The 19,218-nt window shown below is 49.5% G+C and overlaps 2 protein-coding genes across 4 annotated transcripts in view; one reads left to right on the forward strand and one right to left on the reverse strand.

The window, feature by feature from the left end:
• The window catches only part of ASAP3 (ArfGAP with SH3 domain, ankyrin repeat and PH domain 3), a 191,185-nt gene that overhangs the window by 145,698 nt on the left and 26,269 nt on the right, over positions 1-19,218 (forward strand). The gene's annotated exons all lie outside the window — the stretch shown is intronic.
• On the reverse strand, positions 236-14,577 carry FAM76A (family with sequence similarity 76 member A). Of its 3 annotated transcripts, XM_066335203.1 has the most exons (10): positions 14,466-14,577; positions 13,380-13,444; positions 12,490-12,544; positions 11,793-11,945; positions 10,691-10,848; positions 10,212-10,298; positions 9,276-9,407; positions 3,822-3,957; positions 3,263-3,364; positions 1,254-1,944 (listed from the first exon to the last, which is right to left on the reverse strand). In XM_066335203.1, exons 1-10 carry the CDS (start codon positions 14,544-14,546, stop codon positions 1,858-1,860), a joined length of 1,056 nt encoding a protein of 351 aa, XP_066191300.1. In that variant the 5' UTR covers positions 14,547-14,577; the 3' UTR covers positions 1,254-1,857. The 3 variants fall into 3 exon arrangements, with proteins under 3 accessions (XP_066191297.1, XP_066191300.1, XP_066191299.1); XM_066335200.1 differs by lacking the exons at positions 1,254-1,944; positions 9,276-9,407 and adding an exon at positions 236-1,008; XM_066335202.1 differs by lacking the exon at positions 9,276-9,407.

Genomic DNA, 19,218 nt, shown 5'->3' on the forward strand with positions numbered 1-19,218 from the left:
AGCTCCAGGCAGGGAGAGGTACTTTGGTTGTTTTGGTTTTTTCTCTTTTCAAAGCAAACAAAGTATCAGTCACAGATGAGGATTTTTTTAAACCACTTTTACAGATGTCATTTGTACAAATCAAAGTGTCCCTTGAAAATCTCATTATTACAAACATACAAAGAAACGATGTTGGTGCTACAAATCAGCCACACCACGGCAGGAGCAATTTATCACGATTAAAAACCCAACTGAATGGTATTTACAGGGCCTTTCTCCCTCTTTATTTCTGTATGTTGAGAGGAGGAAAAAAAGCAAAGCCCACAGTTAAAAAAAACTCCCACCAATGCACTTCATTTTCTAAAAGTATAAAATTGGGTGAGTTTTTCCAGCTGCCACACTCAGGGAAAGTGTAACAATTTCTGGTTTTGCTTGTTTTCACATCAAAAGTCTCTCAGAAAAACCAAAAACAAACACATGGCAGTGTCCGATGAAATGTGCTCCTTCTGTGCCAGAAGCCAACATCATCCCAAAAAAGTGCCTTTGAGTAAAATCAACTTTAGTAACAAATAAGAAACCAAAGGGTGAAAAAAGTAATCACAAGCTCTATTTAAAAGCTTCATCAAAGCCCTGAAGGAGCAGCCGCCCTGCAGCAAAAACACGAGTTCTCTTACCTACCTTCAGCCCTGAGATGTTTCTCCACTCCCTGACTGGAATTCAGGATGTCGAGGAGCTCCTGCCAGCCTGGAGTTGTGTGGTGCTCCCCCTCCAAGTGCTTTGTATCCACCACCATCACCCCAAAAGAGGTGCCTGGGGGGACCTATCCCAGCTGGTCTGGCTGTGAGGGTCAGTGGCAGCTGTGCTGTTTCAGGGCAGCACATCCCTGGTACAGGGAACTCTCATAGCCCTTTGATCCTGCTGGTTTGGAATCAGCAGTGAGAAAAATCCCTGGAGTGCCCCAAAAAACACTCCCTGGCTTGGGTCGCTGCCTGAGTAAGTGCTTTCCTGGTGCCAACCTGGCCCCTGCATCTGGAAGGGGCAGAGAAAGGGGGGAGAGAGTGAATATCTGAGCCTTGAATTCTCTTTGTGTAAAGAAGTGGAGTAAGAGACACTTAATCGCACCAAGCTGCAGAAATCATCAAAATCCCAGAGGTCACCATGTAACCAGGGCACTGGGAGGGGAATTCTGGGTGGGTTGGGGGCTGTATCATTCCACTTTGGCTCCCAACCCAAAAGCTCTCATCAGAAAAACAAGGGAACACAAAACCAGGCAGTTTGGTTTGCAAAGCTGACAGAGAAAAGAAGAAAAAACAAAACACAAAAATCTTCCAAGATAAATACATGGCCCTCATTTTGGAAGCATCTTCAAAAAGCTGGATCAACTGTTGTCAGCAGCGGCACAAGTTTCCCGGAACATCTGTTGGGCTGGTGAGTTCTCAGCTCTCTTTTGAAGAAAAAACAGTTCAAGGAAAAAAAAAATCCAGCTCCCACCACACACGGCTCCCATTTTATCTGCAGAACAACTGGCCATGGCAATTCCCTCACAGCAGCAGGTTGAGAACCAGCAAGGAGCCACTAATGCAGCAGGTTCCTGTTTGCTCATAGAAAAGGCTGGCAGTGGTAGCAACTGGTTAGGGAAAGATTTCTTCCAGAAAACAGTACTTCAGGGGGGATTTAGGAAGGCTGGGACCTCTCCTCGTGGGTCGAAACCGGCCACACTCAAGCATGCTGTCAGAAGGTAACACGCATCAGGAATTCCCATGGAGTCCACAGCAGTGGGTAAGCGACAACACAGAGGTTTGGGCTTCCAGAGATCCAGCAGGTCTCCCAGATTCCTCTGCTAATGCTGGGGAAAGCTCCCAGGTTGGGGGTTTGGCTTTAAGGGGAGGTTATTGCTCCTGACTTCTCAGGCTTTTTGCCTTTTGACAGGGCAGCTGCTTGTTTCAGGAGTTCTCTGTTCTTAGCCTGGAAACAGGGAAAATGGGTATTTAGTGGCATGGATCATCATTAGCTCTTGGGATCCCTGTGCAGAAGCTGCTGACATCCTGCACATAGGTGGAAAGGGAGGCAGATGTGGAGCTCACCTTGAACCTCCTAGAGAGGACTCTCCCATCCCAGCCCCACAGGAAAAGACAAAGACAAAATGATAAAATCCATGAGACTGTTGAAAAATTAATCATATGAACAGTTGAAGGCACCTAAAATACACTGAGAGGACCTGAACTTTGATTTTGCAATCACTGAAAACGGTTCTCCAAACGTGCAACCAATACCAGCAGAAATACCAGAGTTCAATCCGGTCCCAGCCTGAGCTGAGCACAGACATGGAATGCCCCAAGAGAGGGAGGTGGCTGGGGCACACCTGCTCCTGGATCTGATGCTCCTTTACCTACATCCAGCCCTCTCCACACCACATTCTGAGATTCCGGCCTTCAGCCAGGCAGAACGTGCCCTGTGAAGGGATTCCCACAGGCACCAGCACTCTGAGAGCAGCTAGAAGCCCCAAACCTGCCTTCCACTGAGATACTTCCCCAGAGTGGGTGTGGATGGAGGAGGGATTGTTTCCTCAGGAGCAACAGAAGCCTTTTGTCTCATCTCCTCCCACCTCTCATTGCCGGGGCTTTAGATATTTATATACCCAGAGTAATTAAAGGGTGCAAAGTTCATTTCTGTGTCTGATTTCTTCTCCTTTGACCTGATCCTTTGGTGGCTCAAGCTATTCATGCTGACAGTCTGCTGTGTTTCCACAGCCATGACAAGAATCCTGCTGTTGCTGCTTCCATCAGCTCAGAGACTTCTTTATTTGGACTACAGATACAGGGCTAAAAGAACTGTCAATTGTTCCTTTGTTCTCTCTGGTTACTACTCACACAAATCACAGGGAGGTGATTTAGAGGTTCAGGGAGCTGACAAAGGTTCTGCAGACTGGAGAAACAGGTTCAAACCTGATTTTGGCAATAAATAAAATGAGTCTGATGGTTCCTGTCTAGTCCATAAGGGACACAACATAGCACTTTACAACACAGTAAGTGTGAGCCTGAGTAGAGAGCAGAAAGGTAGGTGTAAATGGTGGTTGGGATGCAATGCAGAGCTGAGGGGCCTGCCTGGCAGCACAGAGGCTGTAGAAAAGGGCTGAGAAGCACTAGCAGAGCTCTGTGTGCAGGAGGTCACACAGTGTTCTGATCAGGAGTGTCCTCAGTCCCTCCTGGACACAGCTCAGGAATGTCCTCAGTCACTCCTGAATACAACACAGCTCAGCAAATTAAACCGAAAATGGTGTCACCTGTAACTGCTCCATTACTTCCTTGTGTGTCTTCTCCATTTGGTTCATTTTTGCCCTCATCTGTGATTCCTGGTACTGCAGGTCAGCTTTCAGCTCTGTGATCTGTGCAGAAAACAGGAAGGAACAAGTGAGCTGGAAGAGGCAACGACTGCCCTCAGTACAAACCCCGCCCTGCCACGGAAAGCGCCTCTACAGAAGGTGTGTGATACTAGCTGAGGTCACAGACATGCTGGCTGTGCTGGGGGACTGCAACGAGACCTGAACTGTGTCACTGAGAGCACACAGCAACAGCAAGGGCCAGCACTGCATTTCTCCAAGCAGCAGCATGTTTATTTCCAGTCTTGCCCACACACAGAGGTCTCCAAGAAAGTGGTCAGGAAATGACCCCTTATGAAATGAGATCCCCTGGGTGGGTCCAGAGAGCCTCTTTGGCTTTGGAAGGGAGGCAGCTTGTAAACAGCCAGACATGTTAACTCCAAGATAAAAAGCCAGGCTGGGTCAGAATGTGATCTGTGAGAACATGTCAGCCTGCTGGGAGGAAGCAAGCCAAGGACTGTACCTTCTTCTCCTTCTCCAAAATCATCTGATCCTTCTGGTGAAGCATCTTTTTTAAAGTAGCCACTTCCTCCTTCAGCTGAGCAATGATGACAAAGTGGTCAGTGCCAGGGGAGTCCAGGGCAAGGTCCGGAGAAAAACTGCAGCAAAGAACAGGGAGAGGCTCTCAACAAAACCCTCCTCTTCACTGAGGCAGGGAAACTCCCACAGATGCACTCAAAGGAGAATGGGAATCATTTAATGATCATTCATGATCCCTTTTCAAACCAAAGAGTTGAAGACAGCAATCAGAGAGATAATTAAACTTTATGCACCCCTTTGGAAATCTCTTTGCTTACAAGCAGTCCTTGGATGCACTGCAAAACTTCCCACTGAATGTAAACAAATATTCAGGCAAGGAGGGGACATGAATGAGAAACAACCTCCAAGTTCAACAAACAGAGCAAAGGGAAACAGCTAAATTGTCCTAAGCAAAGAAAAGGGGTAAAAAACATACTGGACCTTGTAATATGATTCTGCCATGATAAAGTAATTTAGGGAGAAGTTTCATTATTTCAGAGTAGGAAAATCTCTCCAGGAAGACAGAGAAACAGCTGAGCACATCACCTGTACACCACCAAGTACTCTAAATCTAAGCAATCACCAGCAGCGTTATCTGTGCATGGGTCACTGCTGCACTGGTAAATCACAAACCTGCCCACCCAGTGACCCAGGCAGGCATGCACACTCCTGTGCTACAGGAATATGCCAGATCATAAGGTACAACAAGCTGCCACCACATGGCCAGGGAGCCCACCCAATTTTTCCCTGCCTACTGTTCCACCCCTAAAGCTGATTTTTATCTCCTCATGCTAAGTGGGCCACACACTCCCAGCCACACACACCTGAAACTGCTGTATAAAAACTGAACAGTAATAAGACAACAAAGACATCTCCACCTAGAAGATGATTTCAAGTCTGGCTGTTATCAGATAAATAAAGATAAACTGTCAGGGTCACCCAAAGCCTGACCTTTTTTTAAAGCCTCCAGAGTAGGTCAACACAGCTCTAAAGCTGGAAGCTGCAGCAGAGTGGGGAAGGCATGGTTTCAACCCAAAATTCTGTCTCTCTCAAGGATGTTTCTACCTCTGAGCTTTCAGTCCCCAACCTGTACCCTAAGGCAGAGAGTACTTTATGCTCATTTCACACAGGTTCTCCTCTAGCACCTGGAAATTATCCATTTTCTAATTAAAAGCACTACAGTCTGCTTTGACAGGACTCATTAGTAAGGATGTGGCAAGGGAAAAGGCTCACTCCCCCACTGTGCTGGGGATCTACAGAGGGAAACTAAGCAGCAGCAGCTTCCCAGATCTGAGAGTCAGAGGATGGCCCTGAGGCACTGGGAGAGAAAACTGGCAGAGGAAAACTCAGAACTGAGGGTCTGCAGGAGACAGCCCACAGCGGAAGAGCTCTGCGTGGCTAAAACATGCTGACAGCAGAGTCCACACTAGGATGTGGCAGCTCTCTGGGCACACTGGATCCATCTCTGTGCTAGGCAGAGAGGTTCATACCCACACACTAGCACGGAACAACTCCATTTTGAAACTTTCCCAATGGTCTTCCCAAGTGGAGGCTGTGCAAGATGATGATGGGTGGTGCTCCAGCACCTTCCTGTGTGCAAGCACATTATTAACAGCAGCTTTAATTTCTCACTCCATGCAAATATGCTGGGAAGGAGAGAAACAAAAAAAACCAAACCACCAAAACCAAAAAACCCAAACAAAAAAAAAAAAAAAACAAACAAAAAAAAACAAAAAAAAAAAACCCCAAACAAAACAAAAAAAAACCCCACCACACAAAAAACCCAACAACAAAAAACCTCCACCCCCCAAAAAAACAACAACAAACCCCCCCACCCAACAGCCTCCCCAAGAAAAGAAAGGCTTCTTCGCTGATTCCCTCCGGCTGAAAATAATCCCTTGGCACACCATTCCTTTGCCCAGGCACGCTTCCCTCCTGCCATGCCCTGGGGTGATAAAGAGTGCCAGGAGATGTCCACATTTCCCTGAGTAGCTCCAGCAGGAAAAATTCTCTGCCTAGCAACTGCTGCTGCCCAGCACATTGCAAAGGTGAGAGCCAGCCCTGCCACCCAGTGGGGAGAAGGAAGGGACAAGATGGTCACCAGCCTTGCACAGAGCACCCATCCCTGGGGCTCCGAGGGCTCTGCACCCACCAGTGGGGAACAGCCGGCTTGAGATCTCCTCCTGGAGGGGTATAAAATGACAGGCAGGAATTGTCCAGTCCAGTTGCTGCAAAATGCCCCTTCAAATGTGTGAAGGTGCTAAATAAAGAAGCAGATTTTTTTTCCTCTTCTTTTTCACTTTTTTAAAGACTGACAAGATAGTAATGAAAGGTTCCTCTGTCTTTAGCCTCATATTACAGAAGAAGACTGAGACTCCAAAATTCGAAGGAAAACTGCCAAACACAAGTTGGTCCTTTCCTTTAACAACCAACCAACTAAAAAAAACCTAAAAAAAAGCCTCTACAAATAAGCTCAAGATCCAGCCCCTTGGGATAGGTCAGAGGGACATGAGGTCTCCACGTCTGAACAGCCTAAAATGCACACCTTTAATTAAAGAGAAATGATGAGCTCCTATTGTTTTCAGCAGAGACAGAGGACAAAAATTGAGCTGTTCCCAAGGCACCTGCCTCTCTCTCTATTGACTGGAACAGAAACCAAATCGACTGCCTTAAACTCCACACCTGTTAAATGGCAAAAATTAGGCAAAGCAAATGCCAAGCCTAAAGATTTTGCTATTCAAGTCAGGCTGGCACAAAGACACACAGACCAGGCACTAAACCAGCATCCACATTTCACCTTAAGACAAAAATCACCTGCAGAGCTGCCTTCAGCTCTGGGCCCACAACATCAGAAGGATGTGGAGCTGTGGAGCAAGCCCAGAGGAGGCCACCGGAGATGTTCCAAGAGCTGGAACCCCTCGGCTCTGAACTCAGGCTGGGAGAGCTGAAGGTGTTCAGCTTGGAGAAGAGGAGGCTCTGGGGAAACCTTAGAGCCCATTCCAGGGTCTAAAGCGGCTCAAAGAGAGCTGAAGAGGGACTTTGGACTAGGGCCTGAAGTGCCAGGACAAGGGGGAATGGCTTCCTGCTGCCAGAATGGAGGGATAGATGGAATATTGGGAAAGAATTCTTCCCTGTGAGAGTGGTGAAGCCCTGGCAGAGTTTACCCAGAGCAGCTGTCCCGTCCCTGGAAGTGTCCAAGGCCAGGTTGAACAGCACTTGGAGCAACCTGGGACAGTGGAAGGGGGGCATTCTGCCCATGGAGGGGGGCAGAAGGAGATGAGCTTTAAGGTCCCTTCCAACCCAAACCATTCTGGGATTCTGTGAAAAACATCCTCCACTCAGTGCAGCACAGCCCAAGTCACAGAGCTTTAAACTATGCCAGGACTTTCCTATGCAAATAAGAATCTTTTTACAAATGAACTTCACTGCTGAGCATCCTCAGAACTGCTGCCCTCCCCCTGCCAGCAGTGCTGTCACTGCCTGGTGTTACAAGCACAATTTAGCACCTTGTCTGCAGTGAGAAGGGAAGGGACCGCAGTGTGCTCATCTGCAGAGTCTGCAGCATAAAAACACTTTGCCAGCATTCGCACAAAACGATGGGGACACCAAGACTGCCCCAGTCAGGACCAGCACAGCTCCAAAGGCTGGAGGTGAAGCCAGTGGGCTGGCCAGCACAAGACCACGGGGCACTGGCTGCACAGAAGGATTAATAAGGCCAACTCTGCTGCAAGATGTGCTGCGAGTCACTGGGAGAGAAAACTACTCCCAGTGCAGCAGCGACAGATGTGTTTGCTCCTCCCAGAACTCATCCAGAACAAACCATTCAACACCACCCTTTAAATGACTGTTGGAAATCACCCTGTCCACATATCACAGCCATTGTGAGCAACAACCACTCTGAAATATGTAAACAAAAACACAGTACAACACAGTAAAGGAATTTCTACCACATCCAAGAAGAAGGAATAATTTCAGATAAGCTGGACTCTGGCTGAACCTGTTGCCAAAGTCACCTGAGCTCAAACATGCCCAAATTTTGCCCAGCTGAGGGCTACACCAGAGGTTTGGCTGAAGCCAGGAGCCAGGGTACAGGAAGCTGAGGCTGATCTCAGCAGGGAGGAGGTGCTGGTTGTGCCACTGTACTCCAGACTCTGCTGCTGCTACAAACACCCCTGTGCTGCAGCAGACCTTAACTCCATGCTCAGGCTGCGCCCCAGACACCAAGGTGACTCTGGGAGGGACAATCAGATAGTCGTATAAAAGGGGAGGAATTTGAGGGTTCACCCTCATAAAAGAACCCTCAGCAACTCCAAGCCCACACTTAAGGAACCCCCACTATTATTCCACTCCAGACATGCAGCCATTTGTCTATTTCAGGCAGCTGCAGCTTGCCTTTTCTGCTGCATGTCGCTGAAGCTCTTTAGTTGCTAAATTTACAGTTGGTTCGTTACTGGAACTCATAAAAAAAAAAAAAAAAAAAAGCCTGTGGCAAGGCCTACAGCCTTGGCAAGAGCCAGACTGACAATATCTGATATGAGAGCAAAAGGAAGGCCCTTGATTCCTTCAACACATTCTCCTTCTTTCTAAATAAATGGCTGACCAACCCAAAGCACAGGAATTTTGCTTTTTGGATATTTTCAAGCCAGCACGACTGTTACAATGAGTTGTGAGATCTCAGCCCATGATTTAATGAGGAGATAAAAACAGCTGGTGCTGTCCTACAGCCCAGAGCAGCTGCCTCTCTGGAGGGAAAGCTGCACCAGTAATGATGGGCTGCACCAGTTCTACCAGGGGCCTGTTTCCATCCTCTCCTCTGGTCCATCAGCACTGAAGGCAACTGAATTCTAGCCCCTCTGCACTCAGCCACAACTCCTAAGTCACAATTAGTCCTTAATTTTTTCCAGCTTTTAACTGAAAATGCTGTTCAGATGATAAAAGGTCTTTCAGACCACTCTGTGGGAGCCACTACCCTATAAAATTATTGAAGTTCTATTTCACAGAATCATAGAATCCCAGAATGGTTTGGGTTGGAAGGGACCTTAAAGCTCATCTCCTTCTGCCCCCTGCCATTGGTAGGGGCACTTTCCCCTAGACCAGGTTGCCCCAAGCCCCATTCAAGCTGGCCATGAATACTTCCAGGGATCAGGCATTTCCCATGGGAGCATCTTACAGCGACAAGGTGTCACCAGTATCTGTAGGAGAGACCTGTGATCTCAGAGACACTGAAGGCAGGTAGCGATTAATTAACTACCAGTGTACCAAACCCTCTGGCACTAACTGTGCTCTGATCCGTGCTCCCAAAGCCCTGCAGTGTAGAAAGGGATCCAGTGAGAGGGAGAGTTCCCGTGTACGAGGCAGTTCCCAGGGAGGGAGGGGAGAAAACAACAGGTGATCTCACTTCAGGATGTCAATGCCTTGAGCAACAGGACAATGGTGGGCCCCAAGAGTCTGTTGGGAAGCAGCCCACTGCGCCAACGTGGACGGGGCCCTCTGGATAAGGGGGCAAAGCATCTCGGGAGAGGAAGGAACGCTGAGAATCAGAGAGGAAAGGCAGGAATGAAAATATGCATGTACAAGACCATAAAAATACAAATCCATCTCAATCTCCTGTTTCTGCTAGTGACTCCCATTCTGCTGCACAGGCAGCAGGCATCAACATGATCCAGCATCAAATGTGACAGCAGAATGGGCTCGGATGCTTTCCTAGAATCAGAGAACCACGGAATGGTTTGGGCTGGAACGAATATTAAAGAGCATCTTGTTCCATCTCCCTGCCATGGGAAGGGGCACCTTCCACTAAACCGAGCTGCTCCACGACCTGTCCAACCTGGCCTGGAACACCTCCAGGATGGGGAGTCCACAAGCTTTCAAGGAAAGCTGATTACTTGTCTCTCCCCCAAAGGCAGGAAAGGACATGGGAAGTGTGTCTGGATCTTCTCCTGTCCTCTGAGGCTCTTCCTGCAGATCAGTCTGACAGACCTCAAAGAACAAACCTGAAGACCTCACCAGCCCCTCTCTCCCTATGACTGCAAAAGAGACGATAAAGTTGGTCTGGCTGCAGTTTCCCTGACCACTGGTGAGTTCAGCCAACCATCACCTCCATCCTGCTCCATCCAAGCAGGTACAGGTGCTCAGTATTCTTTTCCTGTGCAAATCTATGTCTAGATTCCGGGTAGCACTGGACTGCCAGGTTCTAGGGCAGCCCCTTGAAGTCTCAAAGGCCAAGGCCCCTGCTCTAGCATAAGAGCTTCCTGTTATTCACACACAACTCTGTCTTATATAAACTCAGCAAACAAAACCACCCACCCACAATTTCCCCGTGTAACAGGCTCACCTGTCACCATTGGCAGATATGGCATCAAACTTGGCTTTCTTCTTTGGGATTTCATTCTGAATGGAAGACGTGGATAAGGTTTTCTGGCTAGAAAAAGGAGGAAATTGTATGTCAGAACCTGAATGACTTAAGACAGAGAGGCAGATAAATATTCCCACACACTTTGATCCTGTAAAACAGTATTTCCCAGTGCTAAAATTATAAAAAAATCATTCTTTGAAGAGTAGCTGGAGACTAAAAATAAACAGAAAACAATGAGTCAGAGCAGCACGTAGGTGAAGAACACCTGCTTAAAATCCACATTTTAATAATTAAATTTTACAAATGCCACTTCACCTTTATTGTGTATAGGTTGAGTAAGTTGGATCACTAAAAAGGACAAGGCTGTACCAGCACAGTGAGGTTTTCAAATAAGCAAAGCGTGACTTAGCCAGATCATCCTCAAGGCAGACCCTGCCCAAGCCCCTCCCCAAGGTTACCTGTTATAGTGGCTGCCACTGCTGAGCCTACTGAACTGCTGCTTCTCCTGCAGGCTGCCTCGGGAAGAACTGCTCAGGTGTTTGCACTGCTCTTTGGTCTTCTGCAGGACTCGTTTATAGGACAATGTGCACAACCAGCACAGCAGCTTTCCATCCACCTGGAAGGGGAGACAGAAAGAAGTTTTGGGTTTTCTTCCTGGCCACAAAGCAAATACAGAAAAGACAAGAAGTACTTTCAATCTTAGGGTCACATATGAACAAGCAGAGACTCAAAATGAATCCTCTGAATGGACAGGCAGTTACTGGAGACCAAAACAGCAAGGGTGTCTGCTCCAGGAGGCTCAGCAGGGCACCGATTATTGGTAGAGCATTCCAAACAATAGATGTTTACATCTATTAGTTATCAGTTTTTCTCCAAACAATAGATGTTTGCCTCGGGAACACATGCCTTCTACAGAGCACTCAGGGTGTTTAAGCCAAGAGTGTAGAGAAGCCATGGAAGAGGTTTCCTGGTGGAGATATGACACCTGTAGCTCGTAGGCTACGGAACAAATATCATTTCCCACTCCTCTCCCCAAATAGCACCTCATACCTCATTCAGAGGTCTCTCCTCCTCTGCCAGCTCTTGAGCCAAATTCTAGAGATCTTTCTTAGAAGATCTGGCAGAGGCACATAGAGGTTCAAAGATTAAACAGCTCTAAACCACAGCAAAGCTCAACTCTAGAAAAACACTTCATAACCAAGAGACATGGATCATGGAATGGTTTGGGTTGAAAGGGACCTTAAAGCTCATCCAGTCCCACCCCCTGCCATAGGCAAGGGCACCTTCCACTATCCCAGGGTGTTCCAAGCCCCATCCAACCTGGTCTTGAACACTCTCAGGGATGGAGCAGCCACAGCTGCTCTGGGCACCCTGTACCAGGGCCTCACCACCCTCACAGGGAAGAATTTCTTCCCAATATTCCATCTAACCCTGCCATCTGCCAGTGGGAAGCCACTCCCTCTTGTCCTGTCAGAAATGCCACAGAAGATGTAAAGAAGATGGACACGGGATCACTGTAACCAGCCCTTTTGCCTTGTCAGCTTTGACACAAATACTGACCTTCTTCCTGTCATCCTTCCGGTCAAATGCACACTGCTGCTTGCACTGCTCACACGAGTGAGGAGGGCCATACTTCTTCTCTGAGTTGGTGCAACGCTGGCACTTGTTTCCAATAAAGGCTGCTATGATGTTGCAGTATTGGCAGGGTTTTGGCTTTAAAAAATAAGAACAACTGCTACAGTCTTCTAACTACAATAGTACACTGCTTAATCCCATTCTCCCAAACTTCTATTTCCTTATTCTACGCAGATCATAATGCTGATCCAGGAGACAAATCCCTGGTCTTCAGCTAAGTGTATTTAGCCATGGCACTCAGACCATTTATCAGGTGCTGTGAAATCTTTAGAAAAATGTCTAACACCAAAATAGAACCAATCAAAATCTCTATTTCAGATTTCAGACAAGCAGGAAATAAAGATTTATCATTGTTTCCTGCAGCAATCTCAGTCTGTGTAAGCACAGTCTTGTTTCTACTGGGTATCGAACAGACCATTTCCTGGCTTCAAACAATGCAAAGTTCTTTTTTGTGCTAAAAGAAGAGAAAAAGTCAAAGCTTCACGCTTGAGTGACCCATATTATTGGTCAGTCATGCTCTAACAGCTGAGCCAGTCCATAAACTGCTCTGGGATTTCAGCAGGATAAAGACAAGAGAGGTGAAAGGAAGAGAGGCTGGAGAGGCTGAGCCTCCCTCACTTACTGTGCCATAGAGCTTCACATTCTGAGCACACTTCTTGCATATCGTGTTGGTTTTGCTGTTAAAAAGAACAGATCATTCTATTAACATATGCCAAAAGAAAATGAAATCTCTGTGTTTAGCATGCCTGGTTCAGATCCCAGGGTCCCTGCTTAGGATCCCAGCCTCCCCTCGGCTCTGTTTCTGGTGATGAGGCTGGATTCAACCTCTCTAGGGACTCAGACACCAAAGTGCTTTTCCTATTCCCATCTGGCTGAGGATAAATGGCCAAAAAGTAGCATTACTAGAAGGAATCTTTTAACTAAGGCATCCCCAGATGACATCAGGTTTTTGTCCATACAAACATAGGATTTGATCACTGACTAATTGGCAGCGTGAGTGATCCAACATCAGGGCAATCTCCACTCTGGAGGTCAAAGCAGGAAAGGACAGAGGTATATTTGTCCAACAAACATAGGAAGGAACACCTCACACAACAGCCACACAGCCCTGGGTTTACCAATTCTCCCTCTGACAGCTCCACAACTCGTCAAAAAAGACAAAAAAGACTTATCAAAAGACAAGAACCCAGCTAAAGGACACACAGTAGGAAATAAATGTTGGATACCAGACATCAGGTAAGAGAAAACTCATAGGAAGATGCACCCAGATCTCTCCCTGGAACGTGCATCTGAGTTCTGACTGAAAAAAATCCAAGCAAATGGTGTAATCCAAGTGCACTACAGCCACTCTAACTTGCCCAGCACCTTTGGAGGTGGCCAAAGGTCCCCCAAGTCTTCCACAGCAACAATCTACAGGTTAAGGCTCAGTCATTGAAGGTGAAGCATTTATAGCTCCCCAAGTGTGATCGTTCTACACAAACCCTGCATCTTTCCAGTTCAGCAAGCATTTACCTTTCCTGCTGGAATTCAGTCCTGCAGTAAGTGCATTTAACAATGGGATGAGCAATCCGGCACTCCTGCAACAATAAAAGTGTTTCATAAGGTACAGTGCTGCCCCCCAAATCCCAGATCTCCTGCTGCCCTCCACTCCCACACACCTGCAAACACTTCCTCCCTGCACAGTCATGCTGAGAGAAGAGGAAGGGTGATGGGAATGGCATGTGTCACAGGTGAGCCAAGCACGAACTGAACCAGGGCTCATTTGTGCCTCACACCCAGAGAGCAGGGTCACGGGGTGGCCCCGGCTCCCAGGGCAGGAACACATAGCTCTACCCCAGGCATTCACCAGCTTCCTGTACATCTGGCTGTGCTCTCCTCCCAGCCTCCCCAGATTCCCCCACGTTTATGTGCTTTGTCCCAGCCTCAGTGATCCCAGGCTACTCCAGTTCCTACCCTGTGTTCCCTATTTCATCCATGATCTTTTTCTTCCCCAGCTCCTCAGACCATCCTCAAAACCCACCTTACTCCTTTCAAGATACCATCAGACCTCCTGTAAATGTCCCCAGATCCTGCCAGGCCTTTGCTCAGGAACAGCTCCCACCTCCCCTCTATTCCCCACAACAACCCCATAACTTCCACTCAAACACCCTCCAAATACTCCCAGCACCTCCAAACTGCCTCAGCTCCGCTAAACAGCCTTTCAAGACATTCCCTTAACAGCCCCTAGGCTTTAGCCCCATGCTCCAGCCCCTTTGAAACCTCCCAGGCCCTCATCTTCACTTTTCCACTGCACACCCACAGATCCCAAACAGACACCTAAAGGCTCCAGTCTTCATAAATGCTCCCAAGATCTCCCCACAAACGGGCACCAAATTATCCTCAGTCCCTCTAAGAGCCCCCAGACCCCTTATAAACACTCCCTTGCTTGGTCTCCCTCACAAACAATGCTCCAGAAGGCCCTCAGATCCCTCCCAAATCTCCTCACAGATCACCCCTCACTTCCCGCATGGCCCCCCTGAGACTCCTCTCCCATCAGCGTCGTCCCAGATTAGCCCCCATAAGCCCCCTCAGAGTCCGCCCCCAGCCCCTCTCCTGGACCTTGCAGAGCTGCTGGCCCTGGCTGAGCGCCTCGAAGGGGAAGCGCTGGTGGCACTTGGTGCAGGCGTACAGCGCCGCCATCCCGCCGCTCCGCTGACAGGCGCGGCCGGCCCGCCCGGACCGAACGGCACCGCCTTCTCCTGCCGCCCATTGGCTGCGCGCCGCATCATTCACGCCTCAGACACTTTTTATTGGTGACTGTGTCATCACTCACAGAGGCGGGGCGGGGCGCGCTGGGCAAGCGTTAACGTCACGGGGGACGCGGTGACGCAGCCGCTCGGCCCCGCGTGACGCGGCACGAGGGGGAGGTCGCGCGAGATCGCGATCGGAGAAGGGGGCGGGGACTGGGAGAAGGGGCGGGGACTGGGAGAAGGGGCGGGGACTGGGGGAAGGGGCGGGGACTGGGGGAAGGGGCGGGGACTGGGGGAAGGGGGCGGGGACTGGGGGAAGGGGGCGGGGACTGGGAGAAGGGGGCGGGGACTGGGAGAAGGGGGCGGGGACTGGGAGAAGGGGCGGGGACTGGGAGAAGGGGCGGGGACTGGAAGAAGGGGCGGGGACTGGAAGAAGGGGCGGGGACTGGAAGAAGGGGCGGGGACTGGGGGAAGGGGCGGGGATTGGGAGAAGGGGCGGGGACTGGGAGAAGGGGCGGGGACTGGGAGAAGGGGCGGGGACAGGACAGGGTCGGAGATGGCCCGGGGAACGGACAGGACTGGGCTGAAGTGGGCCAAGGCTGGGAAAACAGACTGAGCTGGGCTGAGCCAGGACAGTGCTAGGAGGAGGAGCTGAGCTGCGCCAGGCCGGGGTTGGAGCTGGGTCGAGGAGAAGAGCTGAGGGCAGGGTGAAAGGCGTGGTTGCAGGGCTAAAGCGGGACAAGGTGAAAGCGAGATCCACGGCTGGCCTATGAGAGGGGAGCGGAGCTGGGTTAGGGCTGGGCTGGGCTGGGGACATGAGCTGCTGCAGGGAGGGAAGGTCTCTGTGGAGGTGGGTAAGGAGGGTCAGGACTGGAGGGAGGAAGGAAGGAAGAGAGCAGAGGAAGGTGGGGAGGAAGAGGAGGAGAAGTTGTCTCTGCCCTGAGAATGGAGGGTGAGAAGGAGCAGAGCCACCCGCTCTAGGGAGGGCTGGGGACACCAGCAGGGTAGTGGGCATATTGTGGCTGGAGGCTTGAGAAAAAGAGAATGGGAGGAGGAGAGAACGAGGCAGGAGGTTGTGTCTGCAGGGAAAAGAAAACTTTGATGTGAACGTGCTTCCCCTTTGCTCTGACTCCAGCAGCTGCAGCTGCTCATCCACAAGTTCCAGGCACAGCCGTGGCTGATTTCATGGGTGAATCAGCTTCCAGTGGGGAGAAGGGTCACAGCAAACTGCAGCTCCCTGTGCTTACACCGCAGCTTGGGAGCAGCTCCAGGTGGGAATACGGAAAAGATCTGTCCCCGTTTCATTTGGGGAATGAGGTTGGGCTCAAGCTGCTGCAGCTAGGACAAATCATACCCTGCCCATACGCAATAATTGTTCTTTTTTTCCCCCATCAAGTAGTTGTCATTTTGTGCAGCATGACAGAGAGCAGGTGCTTTGAGAAATGGGGGAAATTAAGGCATTTTGGTGTTAAAAGTTCACTCTAAATCCAAGATGGACTGAGCAAAAGGCAGTAACTACTCACAGTTGTGTGATCTGCTCCATTTGCTCGACATTCCTGTGCTCATACACCCTTCCCTCGTTCTCAGACCTTAAAGGATACCTTGAAATCTGTGGAAAACTTCTATTCTTACCATTTTTTTTTTCCTACACCAGATGACAGAGTATTCCCAGTCCTGGCTGGTGCAAGTGGTGAAGCTGAAATCTGAGCTGCTCAGGCTTTCCCAAGGACTGGGGGAGTGTCTTGGGTTTTTAGCTTGGCTGCGTGGGTGTGCATAATGAACCGGAATTCTGCCGTGCTTGGCTACCTCGGGGACTCGTTTTAATCACCGGGCAAATGTGCTGTGTGTAGGAGAAATACTTAATTTCATGACATTAGTTGCATTGTGCTGGATGCCGGGTTGTGATTGGGAAATGTCCGTCGGTGGGAAGCAGGAGGCAGAGCTCGGCAGAGCCGGCGGATGGCTGGGAACAAACCCTTCCTCGCTGCTCAGGGGCTGCCGTCCGTCAGGGGAGGGTTTTGTGGGATGAGGAGGTGGAGGACTGGGGATGCTCAGATTTTGGGGTTTGACAGCGCACCTGGAGAAGGGCAACACCGCCTGCACTCTGTTACAGTAAATAAAGGAATCCTGAAAGCGTTTGAGTTGGAAGGCACCTTAAAGACCACCCAGTTCCACCCCCTGCCATGGACAGGGACACCTTCCACTGTCCCAGGCTGCTCCAAGCCCTGTCAAACCTGGCCTTGGACACTGCCAGGGATAAGGCTGTTCTGGACACCCTGTGCCAGGGCCTCACCACCATCACAAGGAAGAATTTTTTCCTAACATGACATCTAACCTTACCCTTTTTTAGTTTGAATCAATTCCCCCTTATCCTATCAATTAAAACCTAAAAGTCGAGGTGTGGGGAGTATGGAGTGGCAAATACCTGAGGCTGAAGGAAAAGGAATAGTTCGGTTTGAGAACGTGAACAACAAACCTGCCAGAGCAGTCACGGGTGCCAAGGGAGAAGTATTTGGCTGAGGAAGAGAGTTTGTAAAGCTGCTACTGAAGGAAGTGTGAGAAGAAACGCTTGGAAAGCCGCTGCCTCGGTGATTTTCCAGCAGAGCCGCACTGGCAGCAAAGCAGCTTCAAGCCTTCAGAGTTTAGAAGGCTGTTCAGATTTATCAGATGCACCCTTTCACTGTGGAATGGTTTGGGTTGGAAGGAGTCGTAAAGGTTATCGCACTCTAATGCCCTGCCATGGGCAGGGACATCTGTGCCCCAAAACCCTTTGGTTACCGTGTAAGATAGCAAAAGGCTCCTCTGGATCATGATCTTCGCCATCCTAAAATCTCAGGGTTTTATGTAAAGCACGTCCTTCCCCTTCATGGACCACCTGGTTCTGTCCTGGGGAGACTGAGACCCCCCCAGGAGCCCCGTTCCCCCAGCATAGGGGTACTACTGTGAGCCCTCCCTCAGCCCCTCTGGGTCGCCTGGAGCAGTTGGGAGCAACTGGGTTGCCAAAGCAAGTTTAATTCAGCTGCTGTTCCTTGACACCGTCTGTGGTTCTCTGTAAATCACTAACAGATAATAATTTCATATTCTGGCTCTGCGTATCCCCCGCCTGCTGAATAATTACCTTGTTTTGTGCAAGCCGTGAGAGGTTTTCACAGATAATTCATCCAGCAGGGAAAGGCAGCCAGATTTTGGGCTGGAGCACATTTTCTGGCCACCTGGCATTGCTGCACAGAGGTCTGTGCCGGAGCGCTGCTGCCTCCGGAGGGAAATGCCGTATCCAGGACAGCCGAGGGCAGGGCTAAAAACCAAACCCAGATGAAATCCCAGCCGCCCTTCCTTGGAGAATAATTTAGCTTGGCAAACTCAGCCCACCCTGAGTTTCTGGATGTGTGGACAGATTGATCCCACAGATCTGGATGCTCTCACCCACAGAGGAGCTGTTTCACTGGAAACAGAGTTCCTCCCAGGAGCTGTTTGTGGTGGTGACCTCTGTCTTGCCTCATTCTCATGTCCTGCCTGGCCTTGGGTGGGTGGGTTGGAGCCCACATGGAGCTAAGATTGCTCCCTGGTTGCCATCGCTATCACAGGGTTGAGTTGATACAGGGCAGGAGGAGAAAGGATCATCCCTGTGCCAGTTTAAGTGCCTGAGCACCAACCTCCTGGTTGTCAGATGCCAAAAAGGGGCAGCTGAACAAAGAGGAGGCTCTGAAGGAGTGGGGATCATGACAAACATCTAATAGAGGATGGGGGCAGGACTGGAAGCCGACCACTGAGGGCTACCACCGGACCTGACCTCAAGAGACTTCCCAAACCACCCCAAAGATTAAGAAGAAGATGAGGTTTTCAAGGTGAGATATGGAAAGTGGGACCCAAATCCTCTCAGCTTCCACTCTGAACAGTGCTCACTCCGTTAAACACCAATATTTCACTACCAAGGTATCAGATTTGGGGAGTTTCCTGCAAGGTGCCTCTTCCAAAGGAAACCTTAAATGCAGAGCTTCAGGCCAACTTTGCTTCCAATAAATAGCAGGGTTCAGAGTGGCTGTGCTTTGCTGTGCTCTGCAAAACTTGGAGCTGCTCTGAGGTTTGGGTGTCCAGGGAAGTCTGGAGGTCACAGCTCAGCTGGGCTGGGAGCCAGAACCTACATCTGGCTCTGCAAACAGCAAACCTTCCTTCAGGTATGTCCTTTCTTATTTTTTCCTTTTTCAAATATAGTAAGTAGATAGGTTTTTTAAGTTCCCAGCCATCCCTGCACTCAGGACTGGAATATCCCTAATTCCATGAATGCAAAATTTCACTAAATGCTTCCTGGGGATACAAAACCTCCAGCTCTCAAAGCCACCTCTGTGTTCAGCAGCAAATTCAGGACCTATCCAAAGGGAGCCTGAAAGTCACGGTTCCCTGAAAGTCAAAGCATGTTTTATTGACTGCAGTCAAGAGAATCAAAGATCTGGAGACCTAGACTCCCACGGAATAAACCACATTATTCCTGTGCAGTGATCATTCCTCTCCCAGACATGAATTCCAGCCAGCCTCCCTGCTGGGAATGATTAAAGACCCCTTCAACAATCAGCAAATTGTCAAATAAGCAGGTGAACAAGTGGAAGAAAACAAGGGAATATGAT

The sequence above is a fragment of the Sylvia atricapilla genome, chromosome 24 (assembly GCF_009819655.1).
Source record: "Sylvia atricapilla isolate bSylAtr1 chromosome 24, bSylAtr1.pri, whole genome shotgun sequence".
Classification (NCBI taxonomy): Eukaryota; Metazoa; Chordata; class Aves; order Passeriformes; family Sylviidae; genus Sylvia; species Sylvia atricapilla.